The sequence below is a fragment of the Cornus florida genome, unplaced genomic scaffold (assembly GCF_030987335.1).
Source record: "Cornus florida cultivar Cherokee Brave unplaced genomic scaffold, ASM3098733v1 CherokeeBrave_3.0.0_Hap2_Chr09, whole genome shotgun sequence".
Lineage (NCBI taxonomy): Eukaryota > Viridiplantae > Streptophyta > Magnoliopsida > Cornales > Cornaceae > Cornus > Cornus florida.
In genome coordinates this window covers 67,221,036-67,237,076 of record NW_026775579.1, presented here as the reverse complement: position 1 = coordinate 67,237,076, position 16,041 = coordinate 67,221,036, and the positions used below count along the sequence as shown (strand labels likewise).

The 16,041-nt window shown below is 37.4% G+C and overlaps 4 protein-coding genes across 4 annotated transcripts; all 4 read right to left on the bottom strand.

Moving 5' to 3' along the window:
- Positions 1-387: 387 nt before the first annotated feature.
- On the bottom strand, positions 388-1,511 carry LOC132272756 (non-specific lipid transfer protein GPI-anchored 23-like). Its single transcript, XM_059773850.1, has 2 exons — positions 1,130-1,511; positions 388-770 (listed from the first exon to the last, which is right to left on the bottom strand). Exons 1-2 carry the CDS (start codon positions 1,509-1,511, stop codon positions 388-390), a joined length of 765 nt encoding a protein of 254 aa, XP_059629833.1.
- A 7,068-nt stretch (positions 1,512-8,579) lies between these two features.
- LOC132272755 (uncharacterized) lies at positions 8,580-9,617 on the bottom strand. Its single transcript, XM_059773849.1, has 2 exons — positions 9,264-9,617; positions 8,580-9,203 (listed from the first exon to the last, which is right to left on the bottom strand). Exons 1-2 carry the CDS (start codon positions 9,615-9,617, stop codon positions 8,580-8,582), a joined length of 978 nt encoding a protein of 325 aa, XP_059629832.1.
- Positions 9,618-12,458: 2,841 nt separating this feature from the next.
- On the bottom strand, positions 12,459-13,046 carry LOC132272754 (uncharacterized). Its single transcript, XM_059773848.1, has one exon. It carries the CDS (start codon positions 13,044-13,046, stop codon positions 12,459-12,461), a length of 588 nt encoding a protein of 195 aa, XP_059629831.1.
- A 424-nt stretch (positions 13,047-13,470) lies between these two features.
- LOC132272753 (uncharacterized) lies at positions 13,471-13,953 on the bottom strand. Its single transcript, XM_059773847.1, has 2 exons — positions 13,737-13,953; positions 13,471-13,694 (listed from the first exon to the last, which is right to left on the bottom strand). Exons 1-2 carry the CDS (start codon positions 13,951-13,953, stop codon positions 13,471-13,473), a joined length of 441 nt encoding a protein of 146 aa, XP_059629830.1.
- Between the last annotated feature and the right edge of the window lie 2,088 nt (positions 13,954-16,041).

Here is a 16,041-nt window from a genome sequence, read left to right as displayed (position 1 = left end):
CCTTGTCATGATTCTAAAAACAAATTCTAATGTTTGAAAATTTATAAACCAACGGAGGGTTATTTCTACAATTGTGCTTGCTTTGGGCTCATAATATTTTACTTTGATTATCCTGATTACATGATATTCTACGCGTCTTAAACTACTTAAACACTAATACGATAATAAAACCCATCAAAATAGATGTATTCTTAGTTATACCAAGAGAATTTAAGTTTTTCAGTCAAATTAGACAAACCTTCTTGTACTACTTTGATTGGTTTGAATTTTAAAAACAAAAAAACAAAACAAACAGAACCTAAAAAGCATTGCCAACAAAATAAAACATTACCAAATTAGGGGAGATTAAAGTAGGTAGAGAAACCATAAATACATGTGATTCATAGCTTATACTAAGATATAGAGTAGGCAAGCAACAACCATACTAAAAAGGACCGGAAAGGAAATGTGTGTGGTATAAGATGATCCTGCTGAGCTCGCCGGGGAAGGTGCAGGAGACTTTGCTGCCGGAGAAGTGGATGTTGATGGCACTTGTGCAGGTGGATTTTCAGAGTCGGGAGGTGGAGGATTTTGGGCCTCCGGTGGTGGAGCACTAGCTGGTGGAGGACTCTCAGCTTCCGGAGGTGGAGGTGGAGGTGGAGGATTCTGTGCTTCCGGAGGTGCAGGATTTTGATATTCCGGTGGGGGAGCAATATTCTTTGGTGGAGGATTAACTGCAGGAAGATGATGATAAAAGAATGATGACTTCCATGTGACAATTAAATGGACTTCTATCAATTTCAAAATCAACAACAAAAATAATAATACAAAATATAGGATATCCATCAACCAAGAAAAATAACCATAAAAACAACAAACCAGGAGTAGCATCAGGAGGAGAGCTGGGGGCCATGGACACTGCATGAAGAAAATATATATATATATATATATATATATATATATATATATATATATATATATATTCATCAAATAAAGTTGGTAAAAATAATTATATAAAAAATAAAACGAAATTGGAAACAGGTTCCATTGTGACATGTGCCAAATTGGAAACAGATTCTCTGAAGACGGTGTACATCTAACCCTGACCTGACGTATATACATATAGAGAGAGATTATAAAAGTGACTCACCAATGCAGCTACTAAGGAAAGGAGCCGAGAATGCACAGGCAGAGGGCAAAGTCATGACCTGTGTCATGTTGATTTCAATACCCAAGTCAGAACTACTCCTTAGAGCTTCACATATACAATCTGCATCGGTGTCCATCACCAACTTGAAACCAGAACAACAAGTATTGTCCGGCGTCGTTTCGTCACTGCCGTCGCTCAGAAATGAGAGACAGTCTGCCATGTTGTATATCAGGCTGGAGCAGTCGATCACGGGTGTCGGCGCCACCGCCTCCTCCAGCTCCGGTGACATTGCCGGTTCACCGAGCTGGTGCCGTGAAGTACTGTTCACCGCCCCCACAGCCCATGTAGCCAAAATGAATGTCACAAACCACAAGTTTGCCATTTTTTTTTTTTTTTTTTGAGTTACAGAACAATGTCAGAGGACTAGTTGAAACTAATGGTGTTGCCGTAAAGGAGATAAATAGTGTGTGAGAGGAGGGAAACTAATCATTTAACATTTAACAAACTCGTTTTGAATTGGAATGTATTGTTATCCAATCATGTTACATATAATTATATCTATCGTTTTATCTCCAATGCTTTTCAAAATTTAGAAGTGTTTGATTTCAAGAAGAAATGTCACAAGGATAGACTTAGATATGGTTTGTGGTTAATCAACAATCACCATATGAGTTTGATTATATTGAATCTATTAGGCAACTCAACAATTTAATGGTCAAATGATTGTCTCATTGGGGCCATGTTAGTGACATTTACAAGGTTTCTCTCATGTGCATTTCATTGTATATTTGTTTATTTATTTATTATTAATACAGATTTTCCAACTGTTTGATTTGGGCTCATAAAAATAGCGAAATTTAAAATTATAATTTGTAAGAATTTTAATTCTCTTTGAACACCCATTCATGAGTAGACTTTTGAATAAAGATTTCTAGGATATCTTCGGGTGCAAAAATTGCAGAAATTTGAAGGAAAAAATAATAATAATAAAATAAAATAAAATTATACCAATTAATACCTCTAATTTTCCCATGTTGTTTAGAGATTTCTCTAGAGAATTTAGCCGCGATTGATGTTGTCTAAACCAATCACAACATTTGAAGGACTCTTATGATTGATTTTCAACCAACTGCCATATCTATGAAATAAAATTAAAAATATATATTTATTATGATTGGTAGAAAATTAACCATAAGAATCCACCCAAGTGTTACGATTATTTTTTAACCAATCACTACCTGTTATTACTACTCTTCTTGTTTGTACCATGGGCCATTGACCCCTGGTATATAGAAAGCAAGATGGGCCTAGCCCAACAAACCCATATAATCAGTGGTGTTCTATACACAAGCCATGTGGTTTTGGGTGAAAACAAAACTAAGGGTAAATTATATTTGGGCAAATTAATTATTTTGACATACTCTAAAAATATAAAATCTCTTTTATACCCTTATCTAATTTAATATAAAAAATTTGTCAAACAAAAAGACAACTATATATATATATATATATATATATATATATATAATATAATATAATATAATATAATAGTATGAAATTAGTATGAAAAATAATAATTTGCATTTCAATGGCATTTCAAGGTATTTTTGTCATTTGATGTTAAAATATAAGATTAATGAAATCTTTTAACACAAGAAAAGAGCAATTTAGTTATTTTTAAAATTTTCATTAATGGCATGGGGTGTCATTGAACATACGCGCCAAATTTTAAGGGAGGTTAAAGTAATAAAGGTCAAAGGCTCTACCTGTGTGTAATTTGTCCCAACTTTAAGGGAGGTCAGTGTAATTTATCCCAAAACTAATCATAGTTAGTTAAATATGGTACGAAAAAATACATATTTGGGATCATACGACTATAATTCTATATTTTTAAAAAATATATGTTACAAAAATTAAGCCAAATAAAATAGAAACGTAAAAATATAAATATGAATACATACATGTATAATACGTTGTATGGGCTAAAAATTCGGCTTAAACATTATTTATTTTCTTATACATCATATATTTGTAAAGACAATAAAACAAATTTAACAAATAATAAAGTAAATAAAAAATGGTTAGAAATAATCAAATAAATTCTTATTTCATGCAAATGGACACTGTATGCCTTAACTTTGTGAGATATTAATTTTGTAATTGCCAAATTTTAGTGTCAAGATGTGCCCGATCGAGTTGTAATCTTTGTTTTTGTCACACCCCAAATTTTAACACAAGAACTACTTGTCCTTCATAAAAGAACTACGATGAATCCCATCATTCAATTTAATAACCATAAGAGTCTGACGAATCTTATACAAATCCATAAATAGAGGTGAAATTCCCTCTAATATAACAGAATATCTATGACCACTGAATCAACTCGATAAAGTTTCATAAAACATTAACTTTATTACAATAATCATAATAAAGGAAAACCAAGCTAAAATAAATCAATGCGCAACGAGCTATAATCCGTCCCCGTCGCGTGTCACCATCACGTTCTTACTCTACGAGCACCTGAAATTTGATAATGGGGTGAGCTCACAAGCTCAGCAAGAAATGCTAAACACAATCATCGTTCAGCAAGTTAACCATACGTTATATTCCCATATATAAAATCAACTCAGTTAAGTGTGTTACTAAAGAATTTTATAATCTCCAATTAATTATAAACTCAACAACATCATTTACTTTTATTAAATCTACATAACTTATATGAGCCCCGGGCTCTCGTCCAATAAAGTGGTGTGAATCGTATAGTCCCTGACTACCGAAAACACACGTGTGGCTGGATTGTACGTCTACTCCCCAGATGATCCCTGATTACGTCCACACAATAAGGGCTCATTAGACCCATGGCCATAATAAATAGTAGTGCACTCCCAAATCGGTAAGTCCCTGACCATACCCAAAAGTCATCATAGGGTTAGTCCCTGACTACCCCTCCGACTAACCAACTCATCCATTAATTATTAATTATGGTGAATTATAAAAAAATATATTATTAATTAATAATAATTAATGCATAAAAATGCACCTTTAATTACCCAATTATGAGAATTACAATTAAACTTTTAGGAAATTACCCACTGAAACAGTAATGTCATTTCAATGCTAGAGAAAGTTAAATAATTAAATATAATTTTTATAGTCACATGTAATCAAAGCTCAGCCCAGTGTCATTCCTTAATATAGATATATTGTTTAACTGATAACCATGAAGCCAACTTTATATACTTTAGATGTCTTAAAGTCCAACACTGATAATCAACTATATATACTTACAGATATACACCCGTATACAGAATGCCCAGAGACCCAACACTATAATTTCCATGCTTATAAACAGACTTAATAAGTAATATCATGTAAGTAAATATCCAATTTATTGCATTTATATAGATAATTCAATTACACATTTAATCTATACTTAATTGATACTCAACATCATAAATTCATAATTCCACATTAGAAATTTATACAAAAGACTAAATAATGAACGAGTCTACATTAGGAATTCATACATCAATATATATGTAACTAAATTTATATGCCAGTTAAGTTTCTAAAAAAATATATATATATATATAACAGTGTATTATATATATGTATGAAGATATATATATATATATATATATATATATATATATATATATATATATATATATCTACTCATTAATGACTATTCACACAATTTACAGAATAAAGACTTACATCAAGATAGCATACAATTCTTACCCAAATGATACTATTTAACACAGATCCTTTGAATTGCTCAATTAACAATTATAAGTGTGTATGTAAATATAATATCATTATATATAAACAAATAATGTACAACTATCTTCAACAAGTACCTAATATTAACAAGATGATCTATATACTATAGAACACAGAATTCAAAATTTAATATTAAAACTTTAATAAGCAAGTTAGTCGTATATATAAAATTATAAGGCAAGATTAACTTGCCTCAAAAAGATAACGCTACTCCTTCTTCACGTATATGACTTTTAATCACCTCTCCTTCCAGCCACTGCAGAAGGTTGACTATGCTTTAGTTATCGGTACCCAGGAATTAACGGGATAAGAGTTTAAGGTACGTTTTGAGAAAGACGGTGTTTTCTTTTCATTTTTCCTCACCTAAAACAATACAAACTCTAATATAGAAATTATCTTTAGAGTTTTAAGTCAAATAAAACTCTTTTTAAAATTTTAAAATAATAGGTTAACACATCCATAATCCGTTCCCAAAAAAAAAAAAAAAAAAAAAAACATACGTACATATATTATTTTTTATTATTATTTTTTTATATATATATTTTTATTATTATTATTATTTTTAAAGATATTACATTCTATCCTCCCAGAAAGAAATTTCGTCCTCGAAATTTGTGTACCTTATTCGCATAGATGTGGATATTTTTCCTTCATTTATGACTCTAGCTCCCAGGTAGCCTCTCTCTCGTCCTGATGATTCCACTGCACCTTCACTAGAGGTATCTCTGTCCGCCTCAACTGTTTCACCATACTGTAAACGATGCGAACAGGAGTCTCAACATAGGTTGCATTAGGACGCAACTGAACTTCTGTGCAGTCAACTGCCTGAGTTTGATCCCTCAAGCACCTCCTTAACATAGAGACATGGAAAACATCATGAATAGCAGACAGTCTGGGTGGTAAGGCCAATCTATATGCCACTTTCCCAATCCTTTCTGTAATCTCAAAAGGTCCAATAAATCGAGGAGCTAGCTTCCCTTTCTTCCTACCAAATCTCGCAACCCTCTTCATTGGTGATACTTTCAAAAATACCAAGTCACCCATACTAAACTCCAAAGCACGACGGCGTCGATCTGCATAGCTCTTCTGTCGACTCTGAGCTATGCGAAGTCGATCTCGAATGATGACAACCTTCTCCGTAGTCTCTTGTACCAACTCTGGCCCCAGAAAACTACCATCACCAACCTCAGCCCAACATACAGGTGAACGACAAGGTCTACCATAAAGTGCCTCATACGGTGCCATGCCAATACTAGCCTGATATCTATTATTATAAGCGAACTCAACCAGTGGAATATGATCCTCCCAACTGCCCCGAAAATCTAGTGCACAAGCACGAAGCATATCCTCCAACACCTGAATGACCCTCTCGGACTGGCCATCAGTCTGAGGATGAAAAGCAGTGCTCAAACTCAAAGGAGTGCCAAAGGCTGCATGAAAACTACTCCACAACCGAGATGAAAAATGAGGATCACGATCTGAAACAATAGACACTGGCACTCCATGGAGCTTAACTATGTCTCTGATGTAAATCTTACACAATTCCTTTACAGTATCAGTAGCTCAGATGGGTAGAAAATGAGCTGACTTAGTCAATCGGTCCACTATCACCCATACTGTATCATGGTTATGTGTCGACCTCGGTAACCCCACAACAAAATCCATCGTCACATGCTCCCATTTCCACTCAGGCACAGGCAAAGGCTGTAATAGTCCTGCTGGTCTCTGGTGCTCAGCTTTTACTCGCTGACAAGTGAGACATCTAGATACAAACTCTGCCACATCACGTTTCATGCCTTCCCACCAGAACTGCCTCTTAAGATCATGATACATCTTAGTGCCACCTGGGTGCACTGTGTACCTAGAGTGGTGTGCCTCCTCTAGAATCTCTCTCTTGAGGTCTGCTAAGTCTGGTACACATAGCCTACCTCGAAATCTCATACCACCATCAACTCCACACGTCCAATCCATATCACCCTCATCATTGGCAGCCTTAACTGCTTTAGCCTGTAACCTGTCATCTTGGTTCTGAGCATAAATGATCCGGCTGATCAAAGTCGGTTGTACAGTCAAACTACAAAGAAGAGCCCCTGTACTATGAGAACTCGGCATGATAGAAAACTCTGCCAATGCCTCTAACATCATCCACTCCTGAATCATCATAAAGGCAACTAATCCTCTCGGTTTCCGACTCAAGGCATCTACTACCACATTCGCCTTTCCAAGATGATACTGAAGAGTCATATCAAAATCCTTCATCTTCTCCATCCACCTCCGTTGCCTCATATTCAACTCCTTCTGAGTGTAGAGGTATTTGAGGCTCTTGTGATCAGGGAATAACTCAAATTCCTCGCCATACAAATAATGCCTCCACACCTTCAATACAAGAACCACTGCTGCCAACTCCAAGTCATGTGTAGGGTAATTCTGCTCATGTGGCTTAAGCTGCCTAGAGGCATACGCTACCACCTTATCATCTTGCATCAAAACACAGCCAAGACCCTGATGTGATGCATCTGTGTAAATCATAAATCTCTCACCACTAATAGGAATAGTAAGAACTGGTGCCGAAGTTAATCTCGTCTTTAGCTCCTCAAATGCCTACTCACAACGGTGGTCCCAAACAAACTTCACATCCTTCCGAGTCAAACGGGGTCAAAGGTGCAAAAATCTTGGAGAAACCCTCAATGAAGCGCCTCTAGTATCCTGCCAATCCCAAGAAACTACGAATCTCAGTGACAGTAGTAGGCTGTTTCCAACTCATTACAGCCTTCACCTTGGCAGAATCTACTGAAACTCCGTCCTTAGAGATCACATGCCCCAAAAACTGAATCTGCTCCTGCCAAAAGTCACACTTCTCAAACTTAGCATAGAGCTGATGCTCACACAAAGTCTAAAGTGTAATGCTCAAGTGTCTCTCATGCTCCTCCTTAGTCTTGGAATATATCAGAATGTCATCAACAAATACCACAACAAACTGATCCAAGTAAGGCCGAAACACTCGGTTCATCAAATTCATAAAAGCTGCCGGAGCGTTAGTCAACCCAAGAGGCATGACTAAAAACTCATAGAGGCCATAACGAGTCCTGAAGGCAGTTTTAGGAATATCTTTCTCCCTAATCCTCAACTGATGGTAACCAGTCCTCAAGTCAATCTTAGAGAACAACTGCGCCTCTTTGAGTTAATCAAACAGATCATCAATGCATGGCAATGGGTACTTGTTCTTAATAGTAACCTTATTCAGCGCACGGTAGTCAACACATAAGCGGTGTGACCCATCCTTCTTCTTAACAAATAGAATAGGTGCTCCCCAAGGTGATGTGCTAGGTCAAATAAACCCCCGATCTTGCAACTCTTGAGTCTGCTTCTTCAACTCACTCAATTCAACTGGCACCATTCTGTAAGGTGCCCTAGAGATAGGTGAAATACCAGGAGTGAGGTCGATGCAGAAATCCACTGCCCTCCTAGGAGGCAAACCCAGAATATCTTGGAACACATCTATATACTCTGACACTGTAGGTAACTGCTCTATAGTCACGCATTGCTCAACCACCTCAATGTGTGCAAAAAATCCCATAGTCATGGTGCTCTCGAACTCTTTACACTTATATCAAGAAGGAAACTGTCCCGGAACTGAGAATACAATAATCCTCTCATGGCAGTCCAACTAAGCATGATATCTAGCCAACCAATCCATACCCAATATAGCATCAAAGTCTCTCATCCGTAATACTATCAAATCAATAGGATACTCCAACTCCCCAATTGTAATAAGACAAGCACAACATATTCTATCAAGTGTCGTCGCGCTCCCGAGTGGAGTTGTGATAGATAGGGCATTACTCATATGTCCAAGTTCTAATCCCAGTGTGTCCACAAATGATAATGCAATAAAAGAATATGAAGAACCTGAATCAAATAGTATTCTAGCTATACTGCCATAAATAGTAAATGTACCTTCCACTGCTGGTGGTGCATGGTCCTGTCTCCCATCTGGAACAACTGCATAAACCCTTGCACCTCCTTTCTGCTGTGGTGCCTGACCTTTCTGCTGGTTATTCTTGTGAGGCTTGGGACAATTACGAGCCAAGTATCCTTGCTCACGACAATTGTAGCAGTGCCCGCTGAACTGATATGGCTGTGCATCATTAGGTATGGCTGGTACTATAGCTGTGGATTGTTCACCTTCACCCACTCTCTGCCGTTTCTCTGCTCGCCAATCTTGTCTACCTCTCTGCCAAGACTGACCCTGCCAGTTTCTCTGAGTCTGTTGCTGCTGGCCCCTCTGATTCTATTGAGAGTTGCTCTGATTCTGTTGAGAGCTGCTAGCCCCCTTACTTTTCTGTTCTGCCCTACGCTCCTTCTGTTTCTGAAAGGCAATGTTATTGTTCTCCTCTACTGCCATGGCACATTCCACCACTTTGGCATAAGTGTCAAAACGATGACCCACCACAAACTTCTTCACATGAGAGATCAACCCCCGCTCAAACTTTCTGACTTTGTGTAACTCGTTCGCAATAATGTGAGGAGCGAATCGGGATAGCTCTGTAAACTTCCTCTCGTACTCACTGACTGACATATCATTATTCTGTTCCAGCTGCATGAACTCAGTTGCCTTCTTCTCCTTCACTGATTGTGGAAAGTATTTGTCATTGAACCGAGTTTTAAAATCATCCCAGGTCATAGCTGCAATGTCCACAACCATCCTAGTCTCCGACTGCCATCACTGGCACGCCTCACCAAATAAAAGAAATGCACCAATCTTCCTTTTCTGCACCTCAGTGCAGTCCATCATCTCAAAATATCTTTCTAAGTCTTCAATCCACTTCTCGGCATCAAGTGGATCGGTAGATCTGACGAAATCAACAGCCCCTAATTTGCGGATATCTCTGATAAATCCAACCATAGGATTCGAAGCATGAGATGCATCCTCCAACTGAACATCGTCATGGTTAACACCACCACAACCAGCACCTCCCTGACCTCTGCCTCTAGCAGGTCATCCTCTGCCTCTTCCAGCTCCTGACATCCTATTTTCAGTAAAGAATGTCAATGATAAGTCTAACATGTAATTTATACTTTAACTGGAGCATGGTAAGAGAGCAATAATTCGTATAAGTATATGCTCCTATTCTTGCTATCACTTCTCTTAACCAGGTAATTCTTAACCTAGGCTCTGATACCAAACTGTCACACCCCAAATTTTAACATAAGAACTACTTGTCCTTCATAAAAGAACTACGATGAATACCATCATTCAATTTAATAACCATAAGAGTCTGACAAATCTTATACAAATCCATAAATAGAGGTGAAATTCCCTCTAATATAACAGAACATCTATGACCACTGAATCAACTCGGTAAAGTTTCATAAAACATTAACTTTATTACAATAATCATAATAAAGGAAAACCAAGCTAAAATAAATCAATGTGCAACGAGCTATAATCCGTCCCCGTCGCGTGTCACCATCACGTTCTTACTCTACGAGCACCTGAAATGTGATAATGGGGTGAGCTCACAAGCTCAGCAAGAAATGTTAAACACAATCATCGTTCAGCAAGTTAACCATACGTTATATTCCCATATATAAAATCAACTCAGTTAAGTGTATTACTAAAGAATTTTATAATCTCCAATTAATTATAAACTCAACAACATTATTTACTTTTATTAAATCTACATAACTTATATGAGCCCCGGGCTCTCGTCCAATAAAGTGGTGTGAATCGTATAGTCCCTGACTACCGAAAACACATGTGTGGCTGGATTGTACGTCTACTCCCCAGATGATCCCTGATCACGTCCACACAATAAGGGCTCATTAGATCCATGGCCATAATAAAGGGTAGTGCACTCCCAAATCGGTAAGTCCCTGACCATACCCAAAAGTCATCATAGGGTTAGTCCCTGACTACCCCTCCGACTAACCAACTCATCCATTAATTATTAATTATGGTGAATTATAAAAAAAAAAAATATTATTAATTAATAATAATTAATGCATAAAAATGCACCTTTAATTACCCAATTATGAGAATTACAATTAAACTTTTAGGAAATTACCCACTGAACTATCATGTGATCGGGTAACTTAAAATTATCATCAATCACAGTTCATATGTCCTATACAACCTACTGATGCTAGTCAAATAGTATTTATATATGTATATATAAAACATTATTCATGTGGTTTAATGGTCACTAACCCACATCACCTTAGTCACGTTTTCCAGCCAACAGTAGTGTCATTTCAATGCTAGAGAAAGTTAAATAATTAAATATAATTTTTATAGTCACATGTAATCAAAGCCCAGCCCAGTGTCTTTTCCTTAATATAGATATATTGTTTAACTGATAACCATGAAGCCAACTTTATATACTTTAGATGTCTTAAAGTCCAACACTGATAATCAACTATATATACTTACAGATATACACCCGTATACAGAATGCCCAGAGACCCAACACTATAATTTCCATGCTTATAAACAGACTTAATAAGTAATATCATGTAAGTAAATATCCAATTTATTGCATTTATATAGATAATTCAATTAAATATTTAATCTATACTTAATTGATACTCAACATCAAAAATTCATAATTCCACATTAGAAATTTATACAAAAGACTAAATAATGAACGAGTCTACATTAGGAATTCATACATCAATATATATGTAACTAAATTTATATGCCAGTTAAGTTTCTAAAAAATATATATATATATAACAATGTATTATATATATGTATGAAGATATATATATATATATATATATATATATATAGATCTACTCATTAATGACTATTCACACAATTTACAGAATAAAGACTTAAATTAGGATAGCATACAATTCTTACCCAAATGATACTATTTAACACAGATCCTTTGAATTGCTCAATTAACAATTATAAGTGTGTATGTAAATATAATATCATTATATATAAACAAATAATGTACAACTATCTTCAACAAGTACCTAATATTAACAAGATGATCTATATACTATAAAACACAGAATTCAAAATTTAATATTAAAACTTTAATAAGCAAGTTAGTCGTATATATAAAATTATAAGGCAAGATTAACTTGCCTCAAAAAGATAACGTTACTCCTTCTTCACGTATATGACTTTTAATCACCTCTCCTTCCGGCCACTGCAGAAGGTTAACTATGCTTTAGTTATCGGTACCCAGGAATTAACGTGATAAGAGTTTAAGGTACATTTTGAGAAAGACGGTGTTTTCTTTTCATTTTTCCTCACCTAAAACAATACAAACTCTAATATAGAAATCATCTTTCGAGTTTTAAGTCAAATAAAACTCTTTTTAAAATTTAAAAATAATAGGTTAACACAACCATAATCCGTTCCCGAAAAAAAAAAAAAACATACGTACATATCTTATTTTTTATATATATATATATTTTTATTATTATTATTATTTTTAAAGATATTACATTCTATCCTCCTAGAAAGAAATTTCGTCCTCGAAATTTGTGTACCTTATTCGAATAGATGTGGATATTTTTCCTTTATTTCTCACTCTAGCTCCCAGGTAGCCTCTCTCTCGTCCTGATGATTCCACTGCACCTTCACTAGAGGTATCTCTGCCCGCCTCAACTGTTTCACTATACTGTCAACGATGCGAACAGGAGTCTCAACATATGTTACATTAGGACGCAACTGAACTTCTGTGCAGTCAACTGCCTGAGTTTCATCCCTCAAGCACCTCCTCAACATAGAGACATGGAAAACATCATGAATAGCAGACAGTCTGGGTGGTAAAGCCAATCCATATGCCACTTTCCCAATCCTTTCTGTAATCTCAAAAGGTCCAATAAATCGAGGAGCTAGCTTCCTTTTCTTCCTACCAAATCTCGCAACCCCTTTCATTGGTGATACTTTCAAAAATACCAAGTCACCCAAACTAAACTCCAAAGCACGACAGCGTCGATCTGCATAGCTCTTCTGTCGACTCTGAGCTATGCGAAGTCGATCTCGAATGATAACAACCTTCTCCGTAGTCTCTTGTACCAACTCTGGCCCCAAAAAACTACCATCACCAACCTCAACGCAACATACAGGTGAACGACAAGGTCTACCAAAAAGTGCCTCATACGGTGCCATGCCGATACTAGCCTGATAGCTATTATTATAAGCGAACTCAACCAGTGGAATATGATCCTCCCAACTGCCCCGAAAATCAAGCACGAAGCATATCCTCCAACACCTGAATGACCCTCTCGGACTGGCCATCAGTCTGAGGATGAAAAGCAGTGCTCAAACTCAAAGGAGTGCCAAAGGCTGCATGAAAACTACTCCAAAACCGAGATGAAAAATGAGGATCACGATCTGAAACAATAGACACTGGCACTCCATGGAGCTTAACTATGTCTCTGATGTAAATCTTACACAATTCCTTTACAGTATCAGTAGCTCAGATAGGTAGAAAATGAGCTGACTTAGTCAATCGGTCCACTATCACCCATACTGTATCATGGTTATGTGTCGACCTCTGTAACCCCACAACAAAATCCATCGTCACATGCTCTTATTTCCACTCAGGCACAGGCAAAGGCTGTAATAGTCCTGCTGGTCTCTGGTGCTCAGCTTTTACTCGCTGACAAGTGAGACATCTAGATACAAACTCTGCCACATCACGTTTCATGCCTTCCCACCAGAACTGCCTCTTAAGATCATGATACATCTTAGTGTCACCTGGGTGCACTGTGTACCTAGAGTGGTGTGCCTCATCTAGAATCTTTCTCTTGAGGTCTGCTAAGTTTGGTACACATAGCCTACCTCAAAATCTCATACCACCATTAACTCCACACGTCCAGTCCACATCACTCTCATCATTGGCAGCCTTAACTGCTTTAGCCTGTAACCTGTCATCTTTGTTCTGAGCATAAATGATCCGGTTGATCAAAGTCGGTTGTACAGTCAAACTACAAAGAAGAGCCCCTGTACTCTGAGAACTCGGCATGATAGAAAACTCTGCCAATGCCTCTAACATCATCCACTCCTGAATCATCATAAAGGCAACTAATCCTCTCGGTTTCCGACTCAAGGCATCTGCTACCACATTCGCCTTTCTAGGTGATACTGAAGGGTCATATCAAAATCCTTCATCTTCTCTATCCACCTCTGTTGCCTCATATTCAACTTCTTCTGAGTATAGAGGTATTTGAGGCTCTTGTGATCAGAGAATAACCCAAATTCCTCGCCATACCAATCATGCCTCCACACCTTCAATGCAAGAACCATTGCTGCCAACTCCAAGTCATGTGTAGGGTAATTCTGCTCATGTGGCTTAAGCTGCATAGAGGCATTCGCTACCACCTTATCATCTTGCATCAAAACACAGCCAAGACCCTGATGTGATGCATCTGTGTAGATCACAAATCTCTCACCACTAATAGGAATGGTAAGAACTGGTGCCGAAGTCAATCTCGTCTTCAGCTCCTCAAATGCCTGCTTATAGCGGTGGTCCCAAACAAACTTCACATCCTTCCGAGTCAAACGGGGTCAAAGGTGTAGCAATCTTGGAGAAACCCTCAATGAAGCGCCTCTAGTATCCCGCCATTCCCAAGAAACTACGAATCTCAGTGACAGTAGTAGGCTGTTTCCAACTCATTACAGCATTCACCTTGGCAAAATCTACTGAAACTCCATCCTTAGAGATCACATGCCCCAAAAACTGAATCTGCTCCTGCCAAAAGTCACACTTCTCAAACTTAGCATAGAGCTGATGCTCACGCAAAGTCTGAAGTGTAATGCTCAAGTGTCTCTCATGCTCCTCCTTAGTCTTGGAATATATCAGAATGTCATCAACAAATACCACAACAAACTGATCCAAGTAAGGTCGAAACACTCGGTTCACCAAATCCATAAAAGCTGCCGGAGCGTTAGTCAACCCAAAAGGCATGATTAAAAACTCATAGAGGCCATAACGAGTCCTAAAGGCAGTTTAGGAATATCTTTCTCCCTAATCCTCAACTGATGGTAACCAGTCCTCAAGTCAATCTTAGAGAACAACTGCGCCCCTTTGAGTTGATCAAACAGATCATCAATGCGTGGTAATGGGTACTTGTTCTTAATAGTAAACTTATTCAGCGCACGATAGTCAACAGATAAGCGGAGTGACCCATCCTTCTTCTTAACAAATAGAACAGGTGCTCCCCAAGGTGATGTGCTAGGTCAAATAAACCCCCGATCTTGCAACTCTTGAGTCTGCTTCTTCAACTCACTCAATTCAACTGGTGCCATTCTGTAAGGTGCCCTAGAGATAGGTAAAATACCAGGAGTGAGGTCGATGCAGAAATCCACTGCCCTCCTAGGAGGCAAACCCGAAATATCTTGGAACACATCTACATACTCTAACACTGTAGGTAACTGCTCTATAGTCACGCATTGCTCAACCACTTCAATGTGTGCGAGAAATCCCATAGTCATGGTGCCCTCTAACTCTCCACACTTATATCGAGAAGGAAACTGTCCCGGAACTAAGAATACAATAATCCTCTCATGGCAGTCCAACTAAGCATGATATCTAGCCAACCAATCCATACCCAATATAGCATCAAAGTCTCTCATCCGTAATACTATCAAATCAATAGAATACTCCAACTCCCCAATTGTAACAGGACAAGCATAACATATTCTATCAAGTGTCGTCGCGCTCCCGAGTGGAGTTGTGATAGATAGGGCATTACTCATATGTCCAGGTTCTAATCCCAGTGTGTCCACAAATGATAGTGCAATAAATGAATATGAAGAACTTGAATCAAATAGTATTCTAGCTATACTGCCATAAATAGTAAATGTACCTTCCACTGCTGGTGGTGCATGGTCATGTCTCCCATCTGGAACAACTGCATATACCCTTGCACCTTGTGATACCCCCTGATTTACGAAACACGGATTGATCAAGTCTGCGAACAAAATCAGGGAATATCAAAACAATTTTAGTATTTGATAAGCACGGAGTACAAAAAGAAAATAAAAAGAATAAATAACTCGCTGAAGGAAAATCTATTAAATAATAAATCCATTAATAATTCTCCAATGGTTACAGCTCGGGAATCCCGTAACTCAAGGACCCCTTAAAACAATATCCAAT

Coding starts and splice junctions, on each gene's coding strand:
- LOC132272755 (XM_059773849.1), bottom strand. CDS start 9,617: ATGGTTGTGGACATTGCAGCTATGACCTGGGATGATTTTAAAACTCGG. Junction 9,204..9,263: donor AGAAACAGAAGGAGCGTAGG/GCAGAACAGAAA, acceptor AACTCTCAATAG/AATCAGAGGGGCCAGCAGCA.
- LOC132272754 (XM_059773848.1), bottom strand. CDS start 13,046: ATGGCACCGTATGAGGCACTTTTTGGTAGACCTTGTCGTTCACCTGTA.
- LOC132272753 (XM_059773847.1), bottom strand. CDS start 13,953: ATGATTCAGGAGTGGATGATGTTAGAGGCATTGGCAGAGTTTTCTATC. Junction 13,695..13,736: donor GACGTGTGGAGTTAATGGTG/GTATGAGATTTT, acceptor CAAACTTAGCAG/ACCTCAAGAGAAAGATTCTA.
- LOC132272756 (XM_059773850.1), bottom strand. CDS start 1,511: ATGGCAAACTTGTGGTTTGTGACATTCATTTTGGCTACATGGGCTGTG. Junction 771..1,129: donor TTTCCTTAGTAGCTGCATTG/GTGAGTCACTTT, acceptor TGAAATTGATAG/AAGTCCATTTAATTGTCACA.